This window comes from Hyperolius riggenbachi, chromosome 1, assembly GCF_040937935.1.
Source record: "Hyperolius riggenbachi isolate aHypRig1 chromosome 1, aHypRig1.pri, whole genome shotgun sequence".
Taxonomy (NCBI): domain Eukaryota; kingdom Metazoa; phylum Chordata; class Amphibia; order Anura; family Hyperoliidae; genus Hyperolius; species Hyperolius riggenbachi.
The window spans coordinates 441,869,366-441,896,794 of record NC_090646.1 but is presented as its reverse complement, the minus strand read 5'-3'; the positions used below and the strand labels follow the sequence as shown (position 1 = coordinate 441,896,794).

Sequence of the window (27,429 nt, the reverse complement as noted above, 5' to 3'; positions counted from 1 at the left end):
TGATTTAAAAGCAAATTTTTTTGATTTTTTTTTATTTTGTAAAAAGTAAATCAAAAAGATATAAATATATATTTTTACAGAAGTCCATTAGCCTGAAGAAGATGGTCTGAAGGGGAAAAGGTCAGAGAAAGCCCACAAGCTCATGTGACAGTACTGACAAGCCAGATCACCCCCTTCAAGCCACAGTGCGGAATCTTTCTGCCATTATTTTTAAGGCAGCCTCATTATTCCCATGTCAGAGGACGAGATTTTGCGGATGAAAAATGTAATCTGCAGCAACACAGAGAATCCAGATAATGACAACAGCGAAGGAGTCTTTGCAGCAACACAAGCTTAGCAGCATAAGCGACAGGTGTGAGAGGAGAGAAACACAGTCAGCAGTGAGAGACAGCCATACTTATCAAAGCTTGAAGGAGAAGGTTCTTTCCTCTTATATTGTCTCTACAGTCTCCTTACTGCACACTTGTCTTCATTTAGACAATGATTTATTGGATTCTCTTTGTTCTGCAATCTCCATCTAGATCTGCTTTATCTGAATGATGTTTGTAGGTGCTTGGCCTCCAGCATCCGTTTCCTGCGTTTGCTTCATCAGTCTATTATTCCATAAGTAGTTTTTAAAGAGATGTCCCCTAGCTCATCATTTTAGTCCATCTTAAGGTTAACATATATATAGCGGATAAATCGAAGTGAGGCCATAAAGCTGACAGTTCCAAGCATGAGGAAAAATACATACGCAGTAAGGAAAGAGTAACCAAAGAACTCTACACTTTGAACAACCCCGGACATGTTAGACCGACGCCAGTAGTAAAAGACAGAGTACAGAAAGATAAAGGCTCCAGTAGATCCTGTGCTTAGAATTGATCTCCACCACCAGCGATAGTCTTCACCTGACAGCTGGAAATAGGTCAGTGCCACAGAAATACACGCACCTACGCTGAGCAGAATAGCAAACACAATGAAAAGAATTCCATACAAAGTGTATTGTTCTCGGCCCCAGACAGTAGCAAAGATGTAATACAGCTCCACGGAAATTGCACTGTAGAGAAGGAAACAAATGATAAAAAGAATGCATACAAAAGCACACCTGAAAACATAATCATCAAAAACCAAAGGAAATAAAACAAATAATAATGTACACCCTATATCTTCGCAGTCTGACTTGCTAAAGGAATATACAGTATAGGGGTTTCTGACTTATAGCCGCATAAGATCACACCCCCCAAATGTCCTGGTTCTGCCAAAACTGTCCTGGGTTGGAAGGCTCTGTGCCATGTCCCATGAATTCCCCCAAAGGAACCACAATGTAGAGTGGCAGCGGAGCAATCCCAGCTGCATGACAGCCGTGGTGATGGGGCATGATCTGTACTCAAACCACATCACCCAGAACTTATTGCAGTTGACTCAGTGTGCAGGGGATGAGAGAAGACCTGGAGGACATTAAAGGAGGCACCTGATGAGTAACTTATTTTCAGGTGCCACCAGGGATTATAAGGGAGGGCGTTAATATTTACTGGGGGAGTTGGGCAATGGACTAACACTGTTCTTTAACATTTTTAAAGTGAACGCCATTTGTAAGCTCTAGTGTTTATGCAATAAAGCAGCACCACTGTATAAAAGTCCAGGTAAAACCCTGGGTCTACTTTTTCACTTCATGTGGTATGAAACGCTGAAAAACTTCCTGTGCTTGTGTGGGAAATGCTGCCATACTAAGTGTGTTTGTGGAGGAAATGCTGCTATACTACATGTGCTTGTTGGGTAAACCCTGCCAAAAAGATCAAGATTGATAGCCATTACAGAACACTTGCATAGGCAATCAACAAAAATAAAATAGGCTAATGAAAAAAAATACTGGAATAAAGGATGTTTATCTTAAATAATCTATTGATACAAAAAAAGTGAATTTGTTAGTCCTATGAACAGTGCGAATTATGTTTGTCTAACTCATACAGCTGTAAAGTCATGCTAGGTAGTAAGCATATGCAGGATACCTGAAAGGTAAGAAACCTCCGATTGCCATGTGGACTGGTGCAGACTTATACCAAGGTTGGCGTGGGATTTCCCGAGCAATATTCTTGGTCCGACATGGAGCCTCAAAGCTTCCTGCGCTGTTTTTACCAAAGATGCCTCCAATTACTGTGAGAGGAAAACCAACCAGGAGCCAGACAGTGAGAAGGAGCAGGATTGTGGTAGCTGGAAGAGCTTGGGTCGAACCATTGGCCCAATGAACTGAATTCACCACACTCCAGGTAAGGAAAAATGGAGCTAAAATAAAAACGCAAAAGTCATTTAAAATTAAGAAATAGTATTACACATACAAGAGAAATAAAATTGGACAGAGCTCTGTAGACAAGCATCTGCACAAAAGTTTGCATACTGAGTTGCAACAAAAGATCTCAAAACAGCTGTATGCAAGTTGGATTTCTTTGTAATGAAGAGCTGTAGGTGTTCTATGAACTAGCACCTCTCAGAAGCAGCAAAACAGGAATAATTTACATCGCTCCACCCACTGTCATGGACTGTTGTATTATTGGGGTTCAGTTTCACATAGGGAAGTGATTATATGCAATTGCCTTTCAAGAAGTGAGGTGAGTACGGAGTTTATCAACCTGGCCTACTTTATCTCTCTACCATCTTTCTACCACAACATGAACATGGCACACATAAATTCCTTCTGTAATCAATTTCTCTACAATGCTAGCCCCCCCCCTCTCATAAATGTTGTTTTTATCCTCAGAAAATGCTGCAAAGGATTTTCAGGTAAGTATATCTGTGTAGCAGCTATAACCTTCAAACCTTAAAGAGAATCTGTATTGTTAAAATCGCACAAAATTAAACATACCAGTGCGTTAGGGCAGAGTTCCCCAACCCTGTCCTCAAGGCCCACCAACATTACATGTTTTGTAGAAAACCACAAACATGCACAGGTGAGGTAATTAGTGTCTCAGCAGAGCTGATTAACTACCTCTGTGGATTTCCACAAAACCTGCACTGTTGGTGGGCCTTGAGGACAGGGTTGGGGAACACTGCGTTAGGGGACATCTATTACCCTCTGTCACAATTTCGCCGCTCCCCGCCGCATTAAAAGTGGTTAAAACAGTTTTAAAAAGTTTATAAACAAACAAAATGGCCACCAAAACAGGAAGTAGGTTGATGTACAGTATGTCCCCACATAGAAAATACATCCATACTCAAGCAGGCTGTATACTCCCTTCCTTTTGAATCTCAAAAGATCATTTGTGCGTTTACCTTCTGTCCCCCTGCAGCTCTCATGCACTAAAGAGTGACAGGCTGTGAGGCTGATTGTTTCTTCCTGCAAATAGCTCTGCCCGTGTAAATTCCTCAGTATGTGAAATCCCAGCCAGCTCAGAGGACGATTTATCCAGCTTGTAAAAGATAATAGAGCTGAGAGAAGCTGCCCTAATCTAAATAATACACAGGCAGTGTGCATAGAGGGGCCTGGAGGGGGGCGTGCATAGCAGAACCACAACACTGAAGAACTTGGCAGTCTTCCAGACACAGGGTGACAAGTCTGACAGGGGAAAGATAAGCTGATTTATTACAGAGTGATAGTAGAAAGTGCTGCAGTAAGCCAGAGCACATTAGAATAGGTTTTGGAACTTGTAGGATGGTAAAAAAAAAAACAGGATGACATTTTTGTTACAGAGTCTCTTTAAATCCGAGATGAAAAACTAACTATAACAAGTAACTTGTCTATATATCTTATCTAAAGTTTACATAGTTTACACAGCAAATCTAGCTGCAGACAGCTTCAACAGAACATGATTATTTCTTCCTGTGATACAATGACAGCGGCCATGTTCTGTTTGTAAACATTACACACAGGCAAGCTGCAGCTCTCATCCCGTGAAAACCTAATTCCCCATCATCCCCTCTGCCTCTGAAATCTCTGGCTAGTAACACCTCCCCTCCTCCTGCCCAGACTGAGCTCCCATAAGCCCTAGCTACTGTCTGAAAAGCTGTGGGCGAGGCTTGTTTAGTTTATAGGGAAGTAGAGTATTAAAACAAAAGTATTTGGCTTGAGGAATGCCCTATAAACTGTATGAAAGGAACACAATTATGCAATGAGTAAAAGTTTATCTTGGATCCACTTTAACTTCAACCTCCTTAAAGCGGATCCGAGATGAAAAACTAACTATAACAAGTTCTTTGTAGGATCGGAGGTATACATACATGTATAACTTATTGTGTGACACATCAGTTCAGATACCCTTTAAAATATACTAAATAGATTACCTTACCTGAAAAGAGGCTGGTAGTGAGAACAATATTCCAAACCCAGCGATCTCCACCCAACTTTCTGTAGAAATTACTGGACACATAGCCAGAGACACAGCAAGTTAGCGCATACAGCAGAATAGCAGCAGAATTTATAGCTCCATGTCTGTGCACATTAAACATTCCCAGGAGAACCATGACTATGATACCTAGATAGAATGGAAAAGCATTAGCAGCCAAAAACATGTATATATTAAAAAAAAATAAAAGTAAAGTCAAGTTACCTGTCCCAAGTGCCAGGAATTGGGAGCCTACTCCAAGTATGGCACACAACAGACTTCGATATGGTGGGAAGCGGAAGACATCTGTGTGGATGATCTTCCATCCATTGTCTCCCTGTTCCATATCATCTGTTCCTTCTTCATCTAGGTTGTACCGAGCCAAATCACTCTTGAGAACACGCATGAGAATGATGACCACAAAACCCAGTAGCAGGAAGACTAGCACCATAGAATTAATGATAGAGAGCCAATGAATCTCCAAACTCTTGGGAAAGAAGCTAGAGTCCCTGAGGCGGTCTCCACGACGCTCATAAGTAGTAGTGGTTGGGAACCAACGAATACTGTAAGTGTGAGTCAAACTAAGAGGCTCTCTCACTTCATCTAAGCTGAAAGGTTTCACATCTCGAACACTAACATTAGCAAATATAATGTGGTCCTCATTATACTCAATGTTGAAGTCCAGATGCGACCATAAGCCAATTTTATGAGTGTGTGGCAGAAAGCCGCTCTCTTCCATATAACCTACAAAGCCACGGATTGGTATGTCATCCAGTACAAACTCAAAGTAGTACAGTTCTTCAATGGCTTTACGAAGTTCCTCTACCTAAAAAACAAAAACAAAACAAAAAAACAAACAAACCATAAGAGAATGTCTACATGTGAAAACCCCAACAACGTTTTTAGCATGCAGGATACCAATAATTAAAAAAAAACAAAAAAAAAAACCACCACACAAATACTGACTGCAAGGGAAAATGAGATTCAATAAAGGTATAATGTACAAATATAGTCTGATAAAATTATAAAAATTAGGCAGTTAAAATGGTTTGGTTTCTGCACATTAAAAACAGAAATGTACAGATGCACCAGATATTCTTCAAACCTCTCAACACTCCTCTCAGACATTTTGGCTTGGTCCCATGGTGCTATATAGGGAACCTGGTCAACGTCATGGGAGTGGAGGGTCCAAGGCCACATGTGAAGCACACCACAGCCTTATGTAACCAAACACAAAAGAAAAAGATTTTCCGTCTTCTCAAATTAAAAAAAGGTAACTCATTGCACAATGTGTTCACAAGATTATCTTTATTGAAAAACCTGCTAATTAAAATTGTTAAATCAATTTAAAGGGACTCCGAGCACCTCATGGGCATGCCTTTAAGCCAGACGACATCCAACAAAGTCGTGCTATGACCCCTCTGGAGGAGCCTCTTGCAATGACCATGCGTGTCACTTCCTCTTCCTGCTTCATTCAGTGATGCACTTCTCTAACAGAGAAGACAGAGGAGACCCGGAAGTTATAACATAGCCACGATAGCAGCCACGATTTATAAATTGAAATCGAACAAAAATTATTTGGTGTAGAATGCCGATTTAGGCATCAAATGTAAGAGGAGAGCACAAGCTACATAAATGTATGCATATTTAAGTACTTTTCAGTACTGGTCGGAGTCTTAAAGTCATGCCCATGAGAGGTGCTCAAAGTCCCTTTAACCACTTCGCATCCAGACCTTGTTTTCCCCTTATTGACCAGAGCAATTTTGACGTTTTAGCTATGTCCCTATTTAATCAGCCATAGCTTTATCCTTACTCATGACACCTAAATGATCTAGGTATCGTTTTTTTCAGGACAAACTAGACTTTCATTGGCGGGTATTTTATCCCTAGACCAAAAAAGTTTTCTATGCATTTTAATGGGAAAATAAATAAAAAGGAGATAAAAACATGTCACCAGTAATATGTCCCCCAGTATTGACAGCAAAATGTGTCCCAAGTATCAGAACCCCCCCCCCCCCCCCAATAGCCAGATGTGTCCCCAATATCAGTCACCCCCAGTATAGCCCGATGTGTCATCTGTGTTTGGCACCTCCCAGTATAGACAGATGTATCCCCAGAATTGCTGCCCCTCATTATAACCAAATGTGTCCCCAGGAATAGTGGTCCCCCATTATAGCCAGATGCGCCCTCAGGATTAGCGGCTGCACCCAGGATTAGGCCCCCACCATTATAGCCAGATCTGCCCCCCAGTATAAAATTATACACTCGAAATAAAAAATGTGTGTTATGCAGATCCGACCACGGAGGGGGAGAGATGAATGATCACGCTGTTTGCTACAGCGGTGATCGTTCATCGGGGGGGTGTCTCTGATTGGCTACACAAATTGTCAGTATATATGCAAGCAGGTCAGTATATATACACGTGGCTGTGGCTTGGAGGGTGCCACAGCTGACGTAGATATACTGTAGCAGAGGACAAAGTGGTTAAAGACAAGGCAGGCCACCAGATACAAAAATACAAAACATCTCTAGTGTGGTTTGATACTTGCCAAAGTAGAGGGAAGGCTCTGAATCCCATATAGTCTTCCCGATCCTTGGTCATTCCTATCATTCCTGCGCTGTCCCTGGTGGAAGTTATTTGACCTACTAGGTCGAATAGCTCTTTGGCACTCCTTAAGTAGCCATAGACAAGCACATCCAGCCTTGTGCATGTGCAATACAGGCACCCTCATTTTTTGAACTACACGGGTAAGTAGCTCCGAAGGCTACTCAAGGAGTGCCGAAGACCCAGCAGGATGAATAACGTTAACCGGGCACAGTGCAGGAATGACAGGATGGATCGAGGACCGGGAAGGCTCTACGGCAGAGGTCCTCAAACTTTTTCAGTCAAGGGCCGGGTCAACGTACTTCAGACTGCCGGGGGGCAGGAACATACATAAAATGTTGAAAAACATTACACTGAATCTAGGTATTGATTCCCCCCAATCATGCCTGGAGGAGAACTCCCAACAGCAGCCATTTAGTCATGCGGCGCCGAAAAGCATTTTTGTGCAGCAGACAGTGAAGCATATCCAGGTGACAACCTGCTGTCCAGTTGGACAGCAGTGTCACCTGATGCCAAATTGGATTGGAATCCAGCACATGACTGCTCGCTGGCTTCTACAGTATGTGGATGGGTGGTGCCAGCACTGCTATTCTATATGCAGGCAGACGATATTTAGAAGGTACAGTGGGGGCCTGTCAGAATTCTAGTGGTTTATTTATGCAGGAAAAGCTGTCATATGTGTCTGTTTTAAGTTTTAATGTTCTATGCAAAACTTCATTGTAAACTGCAAAGTTGGGGTACTTCTTTAAAATATTGCTCTGGGACATCTCAGCATATTCCAGGCTGTGAAATTTATAAGATTATATAAGATTATTTTAGTTACAGAAGCTAAAACATTTTTTGTTTATATTACAACTATCTTTCAAATGTCAAGGTTAGACAGCGCAGTATGTGAAGACAAGAAACAAGTATACACGTACATACATACATACACACACACACACACATACACTTGCTCAATTATTACACATACATATTATTAATCTAAATATTACTAATCAACACAGTTCTTCTAAAGACAGGTGTGTGTGTGTGTGTGTGTGTGTGTGTGTGTGTGTGTGTGTGTGTGTGTGTGTGTGTGTGTGTGTGTGTGTGTGTGTGTGTGTGTGTGTGTGTGTGTGTGTGTGTGTGTGTGTGTGTGTGTGTGTTCCAGACTTCACAGTTTGCTGTCTGGGAACTTCATTGCATTGTGGGAAATAACAGCTTTTTCCAACTGCCAAGTAAGAAACATCTCCCTTTGTGCATATACTGCAGACAGCAGTGGGGGACGGGTGAGCGGGATGCATCGGTACGTGCGTTGCCGGGGTTTAGTGGCTGTGGCCTAGTACCCGTTTTTTAATGGGTGGTTCTTATCCTATATAATAATACGCATGTGTCTCTGCGTCCGTGTGTGTCCAAGCTCATAACAAACTGCGCATGTGTGCAGTTCAGCCTGCTCTTTCTGTGCACGGGTCCCTGTGGTTGCTAGGGAAACACATGATGCTGCTCTCACGCAGGACAGGGCTCTCACGCAGCGGCTCTGAAGTTTGAAAAAACATAAAAAGATTCACTCAGCTCTGCGCGTGTCCTGTTGTTGCTAAGGCAACAGGGACGCAGTGTGCAGAGCAGAGCTGGGAACAGGACAGGGCTCTCGTGCTGCTTGAGTATAAAAAAAAAAAAAAAAAAAAAAAAAAAAAAAAAAACACAATCCAGTCAGCTCTGCACATGTCCCTGTGGTTGCTAGGGCAACAGGGACACAGTGAGCAGAGAGGTTGTGATGAGGCGGCGGTTCCTGTGACTGGAAACTGCAGACAGCAGAGACAAGTGGCCTGAAATAAATGCATGAGGGGGAATGTGCAGATATCTATCTTCTATAATAATCTCTGTGTCGCTGTGTCCAGCTGTCCCTGTTATTTGCTACTGCGCATGTACACAGTACAGACAGCTGGACGAGACCAGAAAGCGAGGTGGGCGAGTGCGACGGGTGCGTGCTCGCGCATGCACACTGGCGGCGGCGGTAGAAAAAGGACCTAGAGCCCGTTTTTAAACAGGCTTGGGTCTACTAGTATAATATAATTTAATACTTTGAAATACACTTAATACTTTGAAATACACATCTAAAGTTTCAAAACACTTTAGATGTGTTCCACATAGATGTTTGGGTTAGCAGGCGTTAGCAAAAATTCTGGAATGTTAATAGAACTTTGCAAGGTTGTCCCATATTTAGCAAAAATTCTGGAATGTTAATAGAACTTTGCAAGGTTGTCCCATATTTAGGACAATTATGCCACCTGGCGGTTTCATTGTCTTATAATTATTATTAATACTGCTTGTTATTTACATGATGAAATGGTGACATCTGCCGGTGGAAAGGCAACTATATAGAACATGATTTTATATTACTACATTTTAATGTACAATTATATATTATATGATTAATTGTTTTAAGAAGAATTATCTAATAAGTTTTATATTTAAATAAGTATATTAAAAGCCCTGTATGTTTCAATAAGCCTTAAATTGCTGAAGGCTCTTACAGGTCTGTATTACTGGGTCAACCTGACCAATTTTATTTTTGGAAAAGGACAGACATATTCCAAACTAATTAGCAGAAGGATACATTATCAGAAATGCGTCATGAATGACATTGTTTAATGTTCGAAAGTCTCAATGTCTGGGCCAAATAAGTCAACCAGCAGACAAGATAGCTGGTGACATCCATTTTTAATTAACTGGACGTCAAATATGACCCGATATCAAATGTCAGAATGAATAAACATTTTCAAATTACGTTAATTCTCACAAGATAAGGTAATTAAGTAATTTACAAACAAAAATGTTATAATTATTTTAAATGTCAACTATTTACAGTATTCAAAACAAAGAGAGCGTTTGACGCATGGAAGTTTCAGCCAATTTAGAACCTGGGATTTAGGGAAATTCTAGATTAGGCAGCCATATTTCATCCAATCACTATAAAAGTAGGAGCTGAAAGCTCATAGTTTGCACTAGCCTACCAATCTCCTGAGAAGACACACGAGACAGAAGCTACCTTCCCACACGTGGTTCTAGATGCTGAAGAGATGACAGAGAAGGGGTAATATGGTTAATATTCAGGCCATTTACTTAATTTTTCAGCCCTAAGTTCTGTTAAGATGTTAGCAAGAAGTTTTTTTTAGAAGCTATTTTTTATGCTATTTCTTTAAGAAGATTACTACAAGTTTTACACAGCTACTATATGCACAGCTATTGATACAGATGAGACTACTTTTGATCTTATTCTACATAACACAACTGTTACCGTATATTCTTTTTTGAATGTGCTTAGAAGATTTATGATCGCTTGGCTCTAAAGCCTTGATAAGATGGAATAATGTTAGAAGGAAACTATTTGGAACTGTTTATATTTTGTATATATGCTGTATGATAAGCAAATACAATTTTTTATTTTAAAAAATCCTATACAGAGTGCTCTGATTCATTTCAAGGTATACCGTCAATCTATAATTACTGTTATAGAGGGTTCAGACCCCGCTATGCCGAATTTATATGATAGCAACACTTTAAAGGCTGGTCCTTTACTGAGTTAGCAATCATGAAAAAGTCAAGAACCGCTCAGGTTTTTGACAGGCCGCATCTATAAGTTAAATATTTTTGTTTGGCGGGCCAGTGCAAAAGCCTTGGGGGGCCACATTTGTCTCGCGGGCCTAAAGGTGCATACACACATCAGACTATAGTCTTTGGAAAATGAAAGATCACAGACCTATCTTACCACCCTTCATGTAGTATGAGAGCATTTCTACAGTCTATTCTATGGAGCTGAACTCCCCATCAGAAAAAATCTTTGCAAGATGCTGCACACAAAGATGCTGTACACATGCAACAGATCAGTATCTGCAAAAGATACGCTCCTGCAAATTGCATTCATAGTCTATGAGATCTGCAGATCATCATACACACCTTGTTTAACTGACATTCATCTGCAGATCAGATCCACCAGGATGGATTTTCAGATCTGCAGATGAATGTCTGTTAAAGAAGGTGTGTATGATGATCTGCAGATCTCATAGACCATGAGCTTTGGCAGGAACAGATGTTTTGCAGATACTTTACTATACTATATCTTTTGTGTCTGTACAGCATCTTTGTGTGCAGCATCTTGCAAAGATTTTTTTCTGATGGGGAGTTCAGCTCCATAGAAAAGACTGTGAAGGTATGGCTCTCATACTACATGAAGGGTGGTAAGATTGGTCTGTGATCTTTCATTTTCCAAAGACTATAGTCTGATGTGTGTATGCACCCTTAGTTTGAGGACCACTGCTTTACGGTATCCAGAACCTTCCCTCTCTGTACAGCCTTGGTCCTGCAATGTTGCCCATGGGTTCATATCCCAATCCCCGCTGGGCGACATGCCTTTCACGTGTGTACAAGGCTTAAAGAAGGCCACACACGGTACATTTTTTAAAATATTTTGGTTCAATTCGACAAAACTGATCCAATGTTTTTGGTTGATTGAAAGTTCCAAGGTAATAGTTAGTGGTACTACACGCCTGTTTGGGATTTCCGCAATTTTGCAGAAAAAATTATATTGTAAATATATGGCGAAATATCAACTTATGATCTTTTTGATTTGTAATTAGAATACAACGTAGTAATAACAATAAAACAAACAATAAATAATGTTTGGTATGTTCTGAATCGTTGCATACGATTTATTCAGGTTGAAACTAATATGGACAATCAAATACCATACAATTCTTGGTAAAGTATTAATTTTCGAACACACCCAATTTAAAAAAATGGATAATTCAATTAGATCTCACAGATGAACAATAAAATAATAAAAAAAAATTAATTTAGATTTCTCTTTTCAACTGATTGTGTTGATGGAACTGTGGTAAAATTTGAACAGAAAAATTGCGTGTGGCCACGCTAAAGGTGGCCACACACACGATACAATAAAATGATCCCATTTTACAGTAATTCGATTAAAAACGATCGTATCTCGAAAAAAATCGAAAGCTTTTTCATTCGACTGAAAAATCCAATCGGATTTCCCATTTTTTACGATTTAAATCGATCCGGAATGCCAGATATTTCTCTTCAATTTCTACTAAAGATTGTATGGTGTGTGTTGGATTGTTAATTTATTAATATACACACCCTTGCAATTTTCTCTGAGTTTCCAACCATTTTTATCATAATTGAGGAAAATATTGAACATAGGTGTGTGGTACATTGGTCATATTTTTGAAATGTTACAATCAGTCAGAAACATTGATTGCAATTCTTAAATTGAACAGATATTTAAAAAATTGTATAGTGTGTGGCCACCTTAAGACTGACTGGTTGTGCATAGGCAACTGCAGGTCTCTGAGCAGGGCCGGGCAGAGGCGGGAGAGACTCCAGCCTCAGGGCGCAGTGTAGGAGGGGGCGCACAAACCACTCAGCTAGCTTTCCCCTATTGTGTTTGAAGCACAGAGAAATAAGAAAAGGGGATACATGGCAGTGACTGCAAGCCAGATAACAAGATAAAGGTGTTGAGGGCCCTGGGGTGCCTCTTAAGGCTAGTACACACGTCGGATTTTTGCAAACGACCGGACGTTTGAACGACTGGACTTTTGGATGTCAAATCGGGGGTGTGTAGTCTGTCGTTCAGCTGATAAGACTGGATTTGAACGATCCGCCAAGCGGTTTGCCAAGTCCAGTCTTATCAGCTGATCGACAGACTGAACACACGCCCGATTTGATGTCCAAGCAACCGGACGTCCAAACGACGGGTCGTTTGCGAAAATCCAACGTGTGTGTATGTACCTTTAGTCTAATAGCAATCAGTGTGTGACAGCGGGTGGGAGGGATGGAGGGGCGCACTTTGGTGTCTCAGCCTTGGGTGCTGGATGACCTTGTCCCGGCTTGGTCTCTGAGGATCTATGAATTAGTGCACAGCTGTTTTCATTATTTTACTGAACTGAGGTTTTTCATGCATGATTAAAACACACCTGAACTGAGGAGAAAATACCTTCCAGTTGGTTCTGGGTCACCAAGAGCTGTCTGGAGGGGACATGGAGGCTGACATGTATTTACTTTTAAAAAATTCAGATTGCCTAGTTGTCCTGTTCAGCCTCTACCTTTAAAGGTAGCCATACACTGGTCGATTTGCCATTAAATCGACCAACTGACAGATCCCTATCTGATCGAATCTGATCAGAGAGGGATCGTATGGCTGCCTTTACTGCAAACAGATTGTGAATCGATTTCAGCCAGAAACCGATTACAATCTGTTGAGCTGCTCCTGCCACCTGTCCCCCCCCCCCCCCCGTATACATTACCTGAAGCTGGCTCTGGGTCCTCTTCTCCACGCTGCACCGCATCCCAGCATCCCAGCGTACACTGTGTCACTCCGTGACCAGGAAATTCAAATAGAGCGCCCTCTATTTGAACTTCCTGGGCACTGGAGTGACACAGGAAGTTAATGTACGCTGGGATGGAGCAGGAACAGAGCGGTGCAGCGCGGAGAACATGCCCAGGAGCCAGCATCAGGTAATGTATACCTGTATCGGATCGGCCGCCGCTAGCGACGCGCTCCCTACCCGCGGGCGATCAACGGTAATTTCCCGCACGGACCGATCCGATTTCGGGAGGAAATCGGATCGGCGGGAGCGTTTAGCGCGAACGATTGGCAGCAGATTTGATCCCAGTGATCGAATCTGCTGTCGAACGGCGGCAAATTGGGCCAGTGTATGGCCAGCTTAATACTTTTAGTCATAGACCTGAACAAGCATGCATATCAGGTGTTTATGACTAAAGTCTGACTGGATTAGCTGCTTGCTTGTTTCAGGTGTGACACTATTGTAGCCAAAGAGATCAGCAGAACTGCCAGTTAACTGGTATGGTTTATAAATAAATAAAATACATAAATAAATAAATAAATATAGCAGTTTCCATAGCCCTCTCAGATCAGGTGTTCTTTAATGTAAAATAATGTTTAATAAAATGCATATAACAAACTGTCTAAACCGGAACTTTAAATAAATCGAACTTGTCTTGCAAATTAAATGGTTTCTGGAACCTGTGGAGAGGAGCACCAGCATCTGTTCAGCTGGGTTTTGTCCTACCGGCAGTGAGTGACTGACTGCACACAAGCAGCCATTTTGAGGACCTTTCATATTATTCCACATTTGTGTATGCATATTAAACAGTTTCAAGAATGTAGCTGCTTTGCATACGAAGACAGGTTTATATTGCTTCTCCTCCCTGCCTTTTATTAGGACAGCATAAACCGACATTGCAATTCATTTACAGCTGTTACAGTCACAAAGGAATGTAGGAAATTCTCAGCAGCAGTCACACAAACAGCAATGTTACTGTAGCTTATATTATTAATAATATGTGGACTGCCATACCCCTGTTTCCATACTACAGTTGCACTATTACAACTTATGAGTTTCAATTTCTAATGCTGCCCACCAGAGGCGGGACAAGGTCCTCCAGCACCCGAGGCTGAGACACCAAAGTGCGCCCCTCCATCCCTGCCACCCCAGCCATCACACACTGATTGCTATTAGACTAAGAGGTGCCACAGGGCCCACAACCTCCCCAACACCTTAATATCTAGTTATCTGGCTTGCAGTCACTGCTATGTATCTCCTTTTCTTATTTCTTTCTGCTTCAAACACAATTAGGAATGACAGCTGAATGAATTGTGCGCCCCCTCCTACACTGCGCCCTGAGGCTGGAGCCTCTCCAGCCTATGCCTCGGCCCGGCCCTGCTGCCCACACTGGAAGATTTGGTCTGACAGATATTTAGATCAAAGAATTTACAAATTGTGCAGATGGCTTTTACAGGCAAATGAGTAACGAAGCTTCAGAGTGCTGGTTTTAAACAGCAAATCAAGGGTTGAAAATTAGATAGGATGTTTAATGCATGTGCTTCTCTTAGGCAGGAATCACACTAGTGCAGTTTGGCAGTTTTGCCGCATTTGAAAACGCATGTAATTATTTTTATGGGGCTGCTGCGTTTTTCAGGAGGCATCTGCGATCCTGCATAGCGTTGAAGATAAAACCTGCACTACTTTTCCACACAACGCATCCCATTCCTCATTAAGATCACAGGCCACTGTACAAAAAAACACATGCGTTAAAATTTACAAAAAAATGCATACAGTGGTGTGAAAAACTATTTGCCCCCTTCCTGATTTCTTATTCTTTTGCATGTTTGTCACACTTAAATGTTTCTGCTCATCAAAAACCGTTAACCATTAGTTAAAGATAACATAATTGAACACAAAATGCAGTTTTAAATGATGGTTTTTATTATTTAGTGAGAAAAAAAACCTCAAAACCTACATGGCCCTGTGTGAAAAAGAACTTGCCCCCTGAACCTAACTGGTTGGGCCACCCTTAGCAGCAATAACTGCAATCAAGCGTTTGCGATAACTTGCAACAAGTCTTTTACAGCGCTCTGGAGGAATTTTGGCCCACTCATCTTTGCAGAATTGTTGTAATTCAGCTTTATTTGAGGGTTTTCTAGCATGAACTGCCTTTTTAAGGTCATGCCACAACATCTCAATAGGATTCAGGTCAGGGCTTTGACTAGGCCACTCCAAAGTCTTCATTTTGTTTTTCTTAAGCCATTCAGAGGTGGATTTGCTGCTGTCTTTTGGGTCATTGTCCTGCTGCAGCATCCAAGATCGCTTCAGCTTGAGTTGAACAGATGGCTGGACATTCTCCTTCAGGATTTTTTGGTAGACAGTAGAATTCATGGTTCCATCTATCACAGCAAGCCTTCCAGGTCCTGAAGCAGCAAAACAACCCCAGACCATCACACTACCACCACCATATTTTACTGTTGGTATGATGATCTTTTGCTGAAATGCTGTGTTACTTCTACGACAGATTTAACAGGACACGCTCCTTCCAAAAAGTTCAACTTTTGTCTTGGTGGTCCACAAGGTAATTTCCCACAAGTCTTGGCAATCATTGAGATGTTTTTTTAGCAAAATTGAGACGAGCCTTAATGTTCTTTTTGCTTAAAGGGGAACTGAAGTAAGAGGTATACGGAGGCTGCCATATTTATTTCCTTTTAATCAATACCAATTGCCTAGCAGCCCTGCTGGTCTTTTTCTCTGCAGTGGTATCTGAATAACACCAGAAACAAGCATGCAGCTAGTCTTGTCAGATCTGATATTAATGTCAGAAACACCTGATCTGCTGCATGCTTGTTCAGGGGCTATGGCTAATAGTATTAGAGGCAGAGGATCAGCAGGAGGGCTTAGATGGAAATAAATATGTCAGCCTCCATATCCCTCTCACTTCAGTTGTCCTTTAAATGTGGTTTGCGCCTTAGATATCTGCCATGCAGACCGTTTTGGCCCAGTCTCTTTCTTATGGTGGAGTTGTGAACACTGACCTTAATTGAGGCAAGTGAGGCCTGCAGTTCTTTAGATGTTGTCCTGGGGTCTTTTGTGGCCTCTCGGATGAGTTTTCTCTGCGCTCTTGGGGTCATTTTGGTCAGCCAGCCACTCCTGGGAAGGTTCATCACAGTTCCATGTTTCTGCCATTTGTGGATAATGGCTCTCAATGTGGTTCGCTGGAGTCCCAAAGCTTTAGAAATGGCTTTATAAAACCTTTACCAGACTGATAGATCTCAATTACAGTACTTTTGTTCTTATTTGTTCCTGAATTTCTTTGGATCTTGGCATGATGTCTAGCTTTTGAGGTGCTTTTTGTCTACTTCTCTGTGTCAGATAGCTCCTATTTAAGTGATTTCTTGATTGAAACAGGTGTGGCAGTAATCAGGACTGTGGAGTCGGTCCAAAAATCCACCGACTCCGACTCCTCAGTTTAGGATTCCCCCGACTCCGACTCCTCTAATTTGCATATTACAATTTTGTTGATTAAAGTATGTAACATGAAATTCGTCTCTTAACTGCCAACGCTTAGGAATTTTACAAGACAACTGAAGTGAGAAGGATATGTAGACTACTATATTTATTCCCTTTAGACTAAAACTAGTCCTTGGTAAGAGTACTTGTAAAAGGTACAGACCGGAACAAAGAACATCTATCAGGCCCTAGGCAATGTAAGTGTGGGTACATGTAAGAATGATGTGCAGGTACTCTGCAGGGGAATGAGGAGATTGTAAACAGACAACACCTCTGTGTTCAATGTGCACAGCATTCTCAGTGGATTCCCTGCAGCTTTGTGGGGAGAGCATATGTAGAGTATAGTACTACTGTGTAACACAGTAAACCTGAGACAGATGAAATTAAAACGTTTTATACATACCTGGGGCTTCCTCCAGCCGCCTTCAGGATAATCAGTCCCTCGTTGTCCTCCTCCACCACCTGGATCTTCTGCTATGAGTCCAGGTACTTGAGCCAGTCGGGCGTAGTGCGCATGCACACACTCCGCCGCCAGGAGCATACTGCACCTGTGCAGCACTATTGCGCAGGTGCAGAATGTTCCTGGCTGTGGGAGCGGCATGCGGCCGGACAGCGCTGACTGGCTGAATTACCAGGACTCATAGCAGAAGATCCAGGTGGTGGAGGACAGCGAGGGACTGATTAGCCTGAAGGGGGCTGGAGGAAGCCCCAGGTATGTATAAAACTTTACTTTTCATCCGTCTCAGTTACCCTTTAATTTGTAGTCACCAAACCAAATTTTAACAACATATCAAATTATTTGCTTTCATCAGCAAAGGGAGTGCATACATTTGCATAAATCAGCATCAATGCAGAATTATTTCCATCTCGTTGACCATCTCTATTAGTGACACAGCTACACATCAGGCTTTATTCTTACAGCATAGATGTTATTTAGTATATATAAGAGATTCCTGTGTATACATCATATATACAGTCACAATCAGATATGTATATCTGACCTTAAAAATACGGGGATTGCTTTATTGAAGCAGCACAAGTAACTAATTTTGATTGGTTTATTTCATTTTTGTAGACTAAGCACAGCTATTACTGTATATATAGTGTATATATACACATTATTTTTAATGACTATTATCTGAGAAATAGAACATTTTATCATATTTTCTATTTTAATTACAGTTACAAATTCATTAGGAGTCGGAGTCGGTGCATTTTTTCCCGACTCCGACTCCAGGCACCCAAAATTGCCCGACTCCACAGCCCTGGCAGTAATCAGGCCTGGGGGTGACTACAGAAATTGAACTCAGGTGTGATAAACCACAGTTAAGTTTTTTTTTTTTTTTTTAACAAGGGGGGCAATGACTTTTTCCACACAGGGCAATGTAGGTTTTGAGGTTTTTTTTCCTCACTAAATAATAAAAACCATCATTTAAAACTGCATTTTGTGTTCAATTATGTTATCTTTCACTAATAGCTAACGGTTTTTGCTGAGCAGAAACATTTAAGTGTGACAAACATGCAAAAGAATAAGAAATCAGGAAGGGGGCAAATAGTTTTTCACACCACTGTATAACGTGCGGCAAAACACTTGCAGGGAATAGTCCGCAGTTCCCACAGACACAAGTGTGATCCCATCCAAAGTAAATGCTGTGATTTGGCAGATATCCATCAGTTTAAATCTGCTAGTGTGTAAACAGCTTTGGAAGTGTGGCGATTCAATGTGCCACTAATCTGAACACATTTTGGCATTATTTATATATAAACATATTTATCTTTATGTTTAGCTATTTTTATTAGCCTTCTAGTATGATCTGTGAAAGAGTGTTAGGGGCCTTTTCCACAGACCGTATTTCAATCTGATTTTCAGATTGCCAGCTTATAGCACTTGGCGAGTGTGTGATGTCAGGGGCGTATCTTAAAGGGTGCAGGCACGGCTAGTGCTATGGGCGCCATGCCTGCCCCGTTCTGTGCTGCCCGCTATCTCCTGTCAGAAGTTATTGGCCAGTGCAGTGTGTGCGGGGGTGGGGTTGTAAAAATTAATAGACTTCGATCAGGCTAGAGCAGACATGGGTAAACTCGGCCCTCCAGCTGTTACGGAACTATAAGTCCCACAATGCATTTGCCTTTATGAGTCATGACTGTGGCTGTCAGACTCCTGCAATGCATTGTGGGACTTGTAGTTCCTTAACAGCTGGAGGGCCAAGTTTGCCCATGCCTGGGCTAGAGCCTGATCTACATTTCCCATTCCCTCCTGCTCGGCATTTACAGCTCTGCGGACTAATAAGCTGATAACAGAGAACTGCAGAGTACTAGAATGTAAGCACGTCCAGCTTCCCCCCCCCCCCCCCCCCCCCCCCCGGGAAAGTGAAGACGCTAGGAAGAGATACACAGACACACGTGCAGGGGAGACAGCGTGTCAGAGTGCTGTGAGCTGGAGGTGCTGCTGTATGTATGCAATATGTGTGCATGTGTATGGACCTGTGTATGAATGGCTGCTTGTGTGTATGCATTGTGTGTTGTGAGTTGGAGGTTCTGCCATATGTATGCAATGTGTGCATATGTATGGACCAGTGTATGAATGGCTGCTTGTATGTATGCAATGTGTGCATATGTCTGGATCTGTGTATAAATCGCTGCTTGTATGTATGCATTGTGTGCTGTATCTGTGCACAGTATAAAATGTACGGTGGGTGTGTATGTACTTATATAGAGAAGGTTTCACCCTCCCTCTTATATAGAGAAGGTTTCACCCTCCCTTCTCCCTTGTGTCCAGTGTAGCAACCCTCTTTCACCTCCATATAGAGCATGGCCAATAACCTCCACCCTCCCCCTCCAATATTAAAGTGTGGTTGATATAATCACAGAAGTGGGCCCCCCCTTTATCCACTCCTCCCTCCCCATCCCATAGTCACACATGGTTGTGTTTAGTCTGTTGTGGATGGAGGTACCTGGGGAAGAGAGGGGTGACACCAAGAAACAGTATACCTCGAAACCTGAAGCGTAGCTCATGAGTTGGGAAGTGGTTTGCGCCCAACTCATGAGCTACTGTGGACTGCTATAGTCCACAGCATGTACACAGGGTAATTCGGGTACTGACCCTCGGCGGCCCCCAAATTAATTTTTTCCTCCAAGTTGCTATGACTTGGAGGGGAAACATATGACTTGGAGGGGAAACATATTTAGCGGCAGCAGACTAAACAGTCATTCAGCTCACCCTGCGCTAGCCACAATGTGTGCTGATCTTTGTTACCTCAATTATATACAGTATAAGCTGTTATTCTGTGCCTGTACTGATAGTAATCTAGCTGTATTGTGTTCTGATCGCTAATACCTCTAATGTGTACAGTATAAGCTGTTACTCTGTGGCTGTACTGATAGTAAACTAGCTGCAGCGTGTGCTGATCTCTGCTACCTCCAGTATGTACAGTATGAGACAAAACACAGAACATTTATATCATGCTTTTTTCTTGGCAGACTCAAAGCGCCAGAATTTCAGCCACTAGGACGCGCACTATAGGCACTAGCAGTGTTAGGGAGTCTTGCCCAAGGTCTCCTACTGAGCAGATCAAGCTTACTGAACTTGAAGAGCCAAAATTCTAACACAGGTCTCCTGCATCAGAGGCAGAGCCCTTGACCAGAACACTATCCAGCCACTACAAGCTGCTACACTGTGCCTGTACTGATAGTAAATTAGCTGAAGTGTGTGTGTTGGGGGGCGCAATTTCAGTGTTTGCCATAGGCGCTATATTGCCCAGATACGCCTCTGTGTGATATATAGTGCGAATGGAGGAGCAGAATTCTGAAGACGGTGGGCAGCACGCAGTGGACGACATAGGACAGGTAATGTATACATGCACACAAGGGGTAATTTATACACTAGTGGGGCAGAGGGGGATGCGACAGATTCCCAGGAAATTGCGTGCTGAAATCGATCGGGAAATGGCCTGCAATGTATGGGTAGCCGACAGATTCAATCAAAGAGAGATCTGTCTATTGATCGAATCTGCCCATCATTGCTAGATCTGCGGGCACCTTAATGAGTTTGCAGGTGTGGGTGTGGAAACGTAGACCAGTGCAGTTCTCTATAGCCAATTCCTGTTTCACTTTAAAGACCCTGTCCATGAAATCCACTTTCACAAACTGCCCTGTGCCAAGCTGTGGTTGGCCAACCTGCACTTGCAATGCTAGATTATGAGCATTGAGCATATCCTGTCATACTTTTATCTGTGCACTGCTGTGGAGTTCTCATTACAATTATATAGGAGTGAAAATGTCTGCACAACAGCACACAATGTATATCAGTGCTTGAGTGATTTGTCTGGCAAGTTGACTACTCCAAATGCATTATTCTTATCCTGGCTTCTCTGTGACTCTTCTAGTGACGCTCCATCAGCCCTCCAGTTTTTTGTATGTCCCGACCATGCAATGCATGCCGGGAGTTTTAGTTTACATTGGAACTACATCTATCGGCATGCATTGCATGTCCCTAACATGCATTACGTGGCTGGGGACATACGGAACCTGCGGTTCTGTGACAAAGGAGTATAGATGACAGAGGTTTCCTTATGGACATGGGGGGCTAAAGAGCAGCCCCCATAGTTAAGTCGACACCTGCTGCACCACAAAAGCCCACACAACTTCCTGAAATCTACGGCCTGGCAGGGTTAACAGGCAGTGGTTAAAAAGCAGTTCCTCCGCACGATCCAGTTCTCCAGATTACAGTAGTCTACTGTTGTGATCTGGAGGACTGTAACATCACGGAGGACCTGCTGTTTAAAGGACACCTGAAGTGTGTGGAATATGGAGGTTAATATTGATTTCCTTTTAACTAATGCAAATTGCCTGACTGTCCTGCTGCCTCTAATACTTTGATTATTAAGAGACCCTGAACATGGATGGAGATCAGAGGTTTCTGACTGGATTGGCAACATGCTTGTTTCAGGTGTGCGATTCAGATGCAGCCCCCCCCCCCAAAATAAATCAGCAGGATGCCAAGCAACTGGTATTGATCGACAGGAAATAAATATGACAGCCACCATGTGCTTCTCACTTTAGGTGCACTGTATAAAGATCATGGACTGTAGAGAGACTGTGTACAATAGTCTAGTCAGGAGAACTGTGGTATCTATATAAGGGACAAGCACCTTCAAAAATTGAACTTTTTTATAAGCAAAGCAGGCTATCAGGCATAAAGATATTACGTAGTGTGTAGGCTTTAACACTCAGGTCCTGTTTCATCTGCTACCCTGTCAGGTTGTCAGACACAGCATGATCAAAGCACTGTTTTTCTATCAAAGTGCTTTTTTTGTGCCGGAGTTTTGTCCAACAAATACAGTAATCAGAATCAGATTTATTTCGCCAAATACAGCAAGAGCTGTATTCGGAATTATTTGTGGTACACATGGCATAGACATAGTATAGGAAAACAAGACACACAACAAAACGCACAAAAATTTAGACAGCAGTAATGGTATACGAGTCCTGGGTCAACACATGGCACATTGTAAACAAATAAACAAATTGTATTATTTTTGTGGTTAATGGCTTTGTGCAAATAAAATATGCCATAGAAAAGTGGGCACGTGTGTACAACACCATGATACAATCAATCAACATCAACGGACTAAACCAAAATAAATTGGGGCCGTTAAATGGTTATTGTAATAATGCTGGGAAGCAAAGAAGCAATTCCTTTTACAGGTTTTATGGGTTTTTTTGAAAGTTTCAATTTTTATTGGACAAATCCATTCAAAATGATCAATCCAGAACATAAAAATCCCGTGCAGAAAAACACCTAGTGGAAATGAGTTCAAACCTTCCTATGCTCTAATATGACCCAAGTGCGGACTGCAAACTTTTGCCACCAAAGAGTTAAAAAAAAAAAAAAAAAAAAAAAAAAAAAAGAGAAGTCAGGGTTATGGGCTTATTTATTTTCACTTGGAGCAATGACTGTTTCCTATTTGGCCATGGCTCCCATTCTGCTGCACAGCGGCAGCCCAAATCTCTATCTGAAGTGCGATCTGGATGTCAAGCTATGTTAGAAAAGCATTCCCCCATGCAGCTTGCATGCAGGGAAACGCTGCAAATCTGTTTATAGTGGAAATTACTGGATGACAGCTTAGAAGAAACTTACTAAAGAAATCCCTTTGTGTATAACTACAGTTTAGGTTGCAATGGTTATCAGGTGTCAGCATATCTCCTAAGGCAGCAAGCCAGAAACAATAACAAATGGCATCCCACGCATTCCATTTCATAGATAATGAAAGCTTTAGCTTACCTGACTAACAGATAGTTTGAGCTCACACAAAGGCTCCCTTTCCACATTGACACGAAATGTAACCTTGTACATAGATTCTGCCATTCGGTCTCCATCCAGAACCTCTCCCAATGTAAGGCTTTTGTGGCGAATCTGGTCGGGGGCACACACTGGCAGTTGGTAGTAGTGATAGGTTTCTTGAGGGTTGTGGTAAGGTCCCACTTTGTTAACATACAACATTACTGGATCACCTTGTTTATACCGATTGTCCCCTGCTATAGGTGATGGAAGTGCAACCCACATACAAAGGAAGACGAGTGACTGCAGAATATCCATTTCTAGAAGACATAAAAAAGGCAGTAAAGAATTTGTAAAGATTAAAGAGGGAGGTAGTCTAGTTTACCAGACCCAGCAGGAAACCTCATAGGGAAATACTCCTAACGTGATTGGGTAGACAGTACCCTCTGCTAGGTTTCAGATAGAATTTAGTAAACTATGCCCACACTATTCAGCCAAACACAATAATTCATGCTGTTGAGGGTGCTGTGTTTGAAGAACTGTTACCCATGAGGTTTCCTGCTGGATCTCCTAAACTAGACTAGTGCCTTAAGTAGAGTTTCCCAACCCTGTCCTCAAGGCCCACCAACAGTGCAAGTTTTGCAGGAAACCACACACACAATCACAGGTGAAGTCATTAGTGTTGCGGCAGAGCTGATTACCTACCTTTGTGAATTTCCACAAAACATGCACTGTTGGTGGGCCTTGAGGACAGGGTTGGGGAACACTGCCTTGAAGAGTACCTGATGTAAAAATAATAGCCTGTCATGACAGGCTCTGTCTTAATAATAGAGGATTGGAGTGTTAGAGTTAAATACTTACTGTTTCTGGCATCATCCCTCTAAGCCAGTGATCCCCCCCCCCTCAGGATTTGTTTTTAAAATCAACGCTAAGTTTCTAGCAACCCCCCCATCTGCATTGCCACAGCTTGCCGTCAGCTCGGTAGCAGCTGCCCAATTAGTAGTCGTCGAGCTGGCAAGGGCCGTGGCAACTCAGGCAGAGGTTTCCGAAGAGCGCTTTCAGTCTTTGGAAACATGGCTGCGACCATGTTCCCAAGGAAGGGTCGGAGCATCACCCGTGACCTGATGACATAGGATCAGGTAAGTATTTAAGCCTGAGACACCTTCCTCTGCCATGACAGTATATGTCATTTTTACCAGAGGTATGCTTTAAAAATAGTATAAATGCTAATGCAAATTTGTAAGCAATATTAGAAGAAAACAGCAAAGCAATATGTATTTTACTGACTTTATACAAATCATACAGTGTTAAAAGCTCTCCACTAAAACAGGAAATAGATGATAAAGAAAAACCAGAATGGCTGATGTGGGCCTGAGAAGCGCATGGTTACAAATGCTGCCATTCAGCTAAAGTGCAGCTACAAGCGGTCATGGCTGGCATACCAGTGGATGAACTCCCTGACAAGTGCCTGGTGGCTGTCTAAAAGAGGTCCAACACAGCTCACTGACTGGCAGCTAGTGGATTTAATAAGCTACCAGTACTTCATGGGCCAATGGAAATTTGCACGGTAGGGGGAAAAAAAAAATTGTGTTCTTCCCTCCATACACATCGTGTCCTTTGGGAACACAACACTGTATCAAGGGAAAATAATAGTGACAAGCAGTGACAGCTGGGGTATTTTCACCAAGTCAGTTGTGTTTTACATTTATTATTATTATTTATATAGCACCAACATCTTCTGCTGTGCTGTACAGAGTATATATAGTCCTGTCACTAACTGTCCCTCGGAGGAGCTCACAATCTAGTCCCTACCATAGTCTTATGTCTACGTATGTATCGTATATATTGCATGTATCATAGTCTAGGGCCAATTTAGGGGGAAGCCAATTAACTTATCTGTATGTTTTTGGGATGTGGGAGGAAACTGGAGTGCCCGGAGGAAACCCACGCAGACACGGGGAGAACATTCAAACTCCTTGCAGATACTGACCTGGCTGGGATTCGAACTGGGGACCCAGCTATGCAAGGCGAGAGTGCTAACCACTATGCCACTGTGCTGCCCCTACAACAAGTTGGGGATTTGTAGAATTGGGCAATTCTATAGACATCCAATTAGATCAGGTTAAGCATGGCACGGGGAATACTGTACTTACAAATACCATTTAGGAAAGCAACACTATAAGTAGCAGGTCAGGTTAAAATCATGCAACAGCCATGCAAAGTAGAGGTGTCTTTACAGTAAGACACTTTACCTGCCATACCAACAAACTTATCAAGACTGGTGTGCAAAAACTGGGGCAAATTTAGAATTCAGATCAGCCAATCAGGTATCTGCTATTGAATGACACAGGTGTTCTGCTTGGTTGGTGTGGGCATCTGCTCCATTTAACCTTAACCCTGTTTCGATGAATCAGGAACAATATGTCGCAAAATAATGTTTCCCACTTAGCACTTGAGCAGACGAAGTGCTGGAATAAAGCTGAATGCATACAGTGGTGACAACACTTCCGCCTGGACGGACACCTAGGTGGAAAGCAGCTGCCAGGGCCAGCACCCGGCACACATCCCGGTGTTACATACCTGCCTCAGACAAGGGGTACACCGCATTACCTGGCACGGCTGTGCTGTGCAGTAGTGGAGAATGTACGATCAGCTCTGTGCTGGCGACATGCAGTAGCGAGTCGTCACTTCCTGGTCCCTCTGCACACTGCCACCAGCTGGGCGGGGAACCGGGGAGGCCTCGCTGTACCGCGTCTCTTCTTCAGGTGGGCTAAGCTGGCATCCCCCTCATCCTGCCCACTGTGCCCGTCTCTAGGTAGGATTCCTCTGACAGTTACTGGGAGGGCCTCCGCTCTCCTCTCGTCATCATTAGTGGCACATTAGCCTGCCTGATTCATTATACGCCCCTTTGCTTCGCTCTGAAAAAAACCCTAGTGTTCGGTACAGCGTGGCATAGGGTAATCAGTACTGCGTCTCCTCAGACTGCTGCATTTTCTCCCCCTGCAAAAATGCTGCACATCCAAAAGTGTATCAGGCACAACACAAAACACTCCGTACACGTCAGCAGCCGGGTCCTCGCACAGGCGGCCCTGCAGGAAGTCAATCAGGAGTGAGCTGGAAGCTCGGCGACCAATCAGCTGGCGTCATGTGATGATAAATTGTCGCTGGAATACACAAGCAGGATGGGGGAGGGACTCGGGGTTATAATAGTGACGGGAGCAATAACTGCATTTATAGTACTTGTGTTCCAGAGGACGTTCTAACTGCTTTCAAGACATCATATGCTGCCCGTGATGGTGACCATGAAGCTCTTACCAAACCATGGCACAATTGCAATTTCTGAATATTTTTAGAATCCTAAGCAATAGATCAACAGTGCTCCATTCTCTACACAAATCAATGGTTATCGTGTAATTGTGTTCAGCTTCAGGAAGGCCTCTGGTAATGTCACCAAACAAGTAAAGTCATTGTGCCCGTCTTCTTTAATAAGGTTGCATATGCAAATCTTATTTCCCCATTGGCCAACATGGCTGGACACGAGGCTGTACAAATGTGTTGTTAGCCTGCAGACTAGTGATGTGTACTGTTGTAAAGCAGGAGGGCAACAGAGAACGGTGGGCAGGGTAAGTGAGAAAACCAACGTTCTCAAGCATAGCAATCTGCTGCTGGATTCTCTGCAGAGGTGGTTGTTATTGGTTGCCTTAGCCAAGTTTCACCTACGCAAGTCTACTTGAGTTTACCCAGCGGGAAACCTAACTGGGAAATTCTGCTTGATTGGTTGCTGTGTAATGACGGCTCCCTCTAGAACTTTTAGGGTTACAGTTTCAGATAGTTTGTAATAATGATGCCCACACTGTTACGCCTTTTATGATGATTTAGGGGTACTATTCCGTTAGCCGGATGCAACCACCAGGTGGCGTTAATTACTATTCCCCCTTCAGGCCGCCATGGATATTAGGGAAAGATGTAACTTTGGTGGAGTTTTATTGCCACCTAGTGGATGTGCCCGGCTAACGGAAAAGAACAGAATTAGGCCCCCTGCACACTAAAAGTCCGATTTGTGAGTCTAATTTTCCCTGGATCCTATCAAAAGAAAGAGAAAATGCAGAAATAACAGCATGCAGAACCGATTATAAATCACAAATCGGAATCCAGTGCCGAGGTGAGAGAGGCTCCAGCCTCAGGGCGCTGTGTAGGAGGGGCGCACAACTCACTCATCTATCATTCCCCTATTGTGTTTGAAGCAGCGAGAAATAAGAAAGGGGATACATGGCAGTAACTGCAAGCTAGATAACTAGAGATTAAGGTGTTGGGGGCTCTGGGGCCGCTTAGTTTAATAGCTATCAGTGTGTGGGGCTGGGGTGGCAGGGATGGAGGGGAACACTTTGG

At 42.7% G+C, this 27,429-nt stretch overlaps 1 protein-coding gene across 2 annotated transcripts; it reads right to left on the bottom strand.

Annotated features, from left to right (window-relative positions):
• TM9SF1 (transmembrane 9 superfamily member 1) lies at positions 1 to 26,125 on the bottom strand. 2 transcript variants are annotated; one of them, XM_068238096.1, is made up of 6 exons: positions 25,621 to 26,125; positions 23,044 to 23,360; positions 4,521 to 5,121; positions 4,260 to 4,445; positions 1,989 to 2,262; positions 1 to 1,036 (listed from the first exon to the last, which is right to left on the bottom strand). In XM_068238096.1, the coding sequence occupies exons 2-6, from the start codon at positions 23,356 to 23,358 to the stop codon at positions 643 to 645; spliced, it is 1,770 nt and encodes a 589-aa protein (XP_068094197.1). In that variant the 5' UTR covers positions 23,359 to 23,360; positions 25,621 to 26,125; the 3' UTR covers positions 1 to 642. The 2 variants fall into 2 exon arrangements, with proteins under 2 accessions (XP_068094197.1, XP_068094189.1); XM_068238088.1 differs by having other exon boundaries at positions 25,651 to 26,125.
• Positions 26,126 to 27,429: the final 1,304 nt, after the last annotated feature.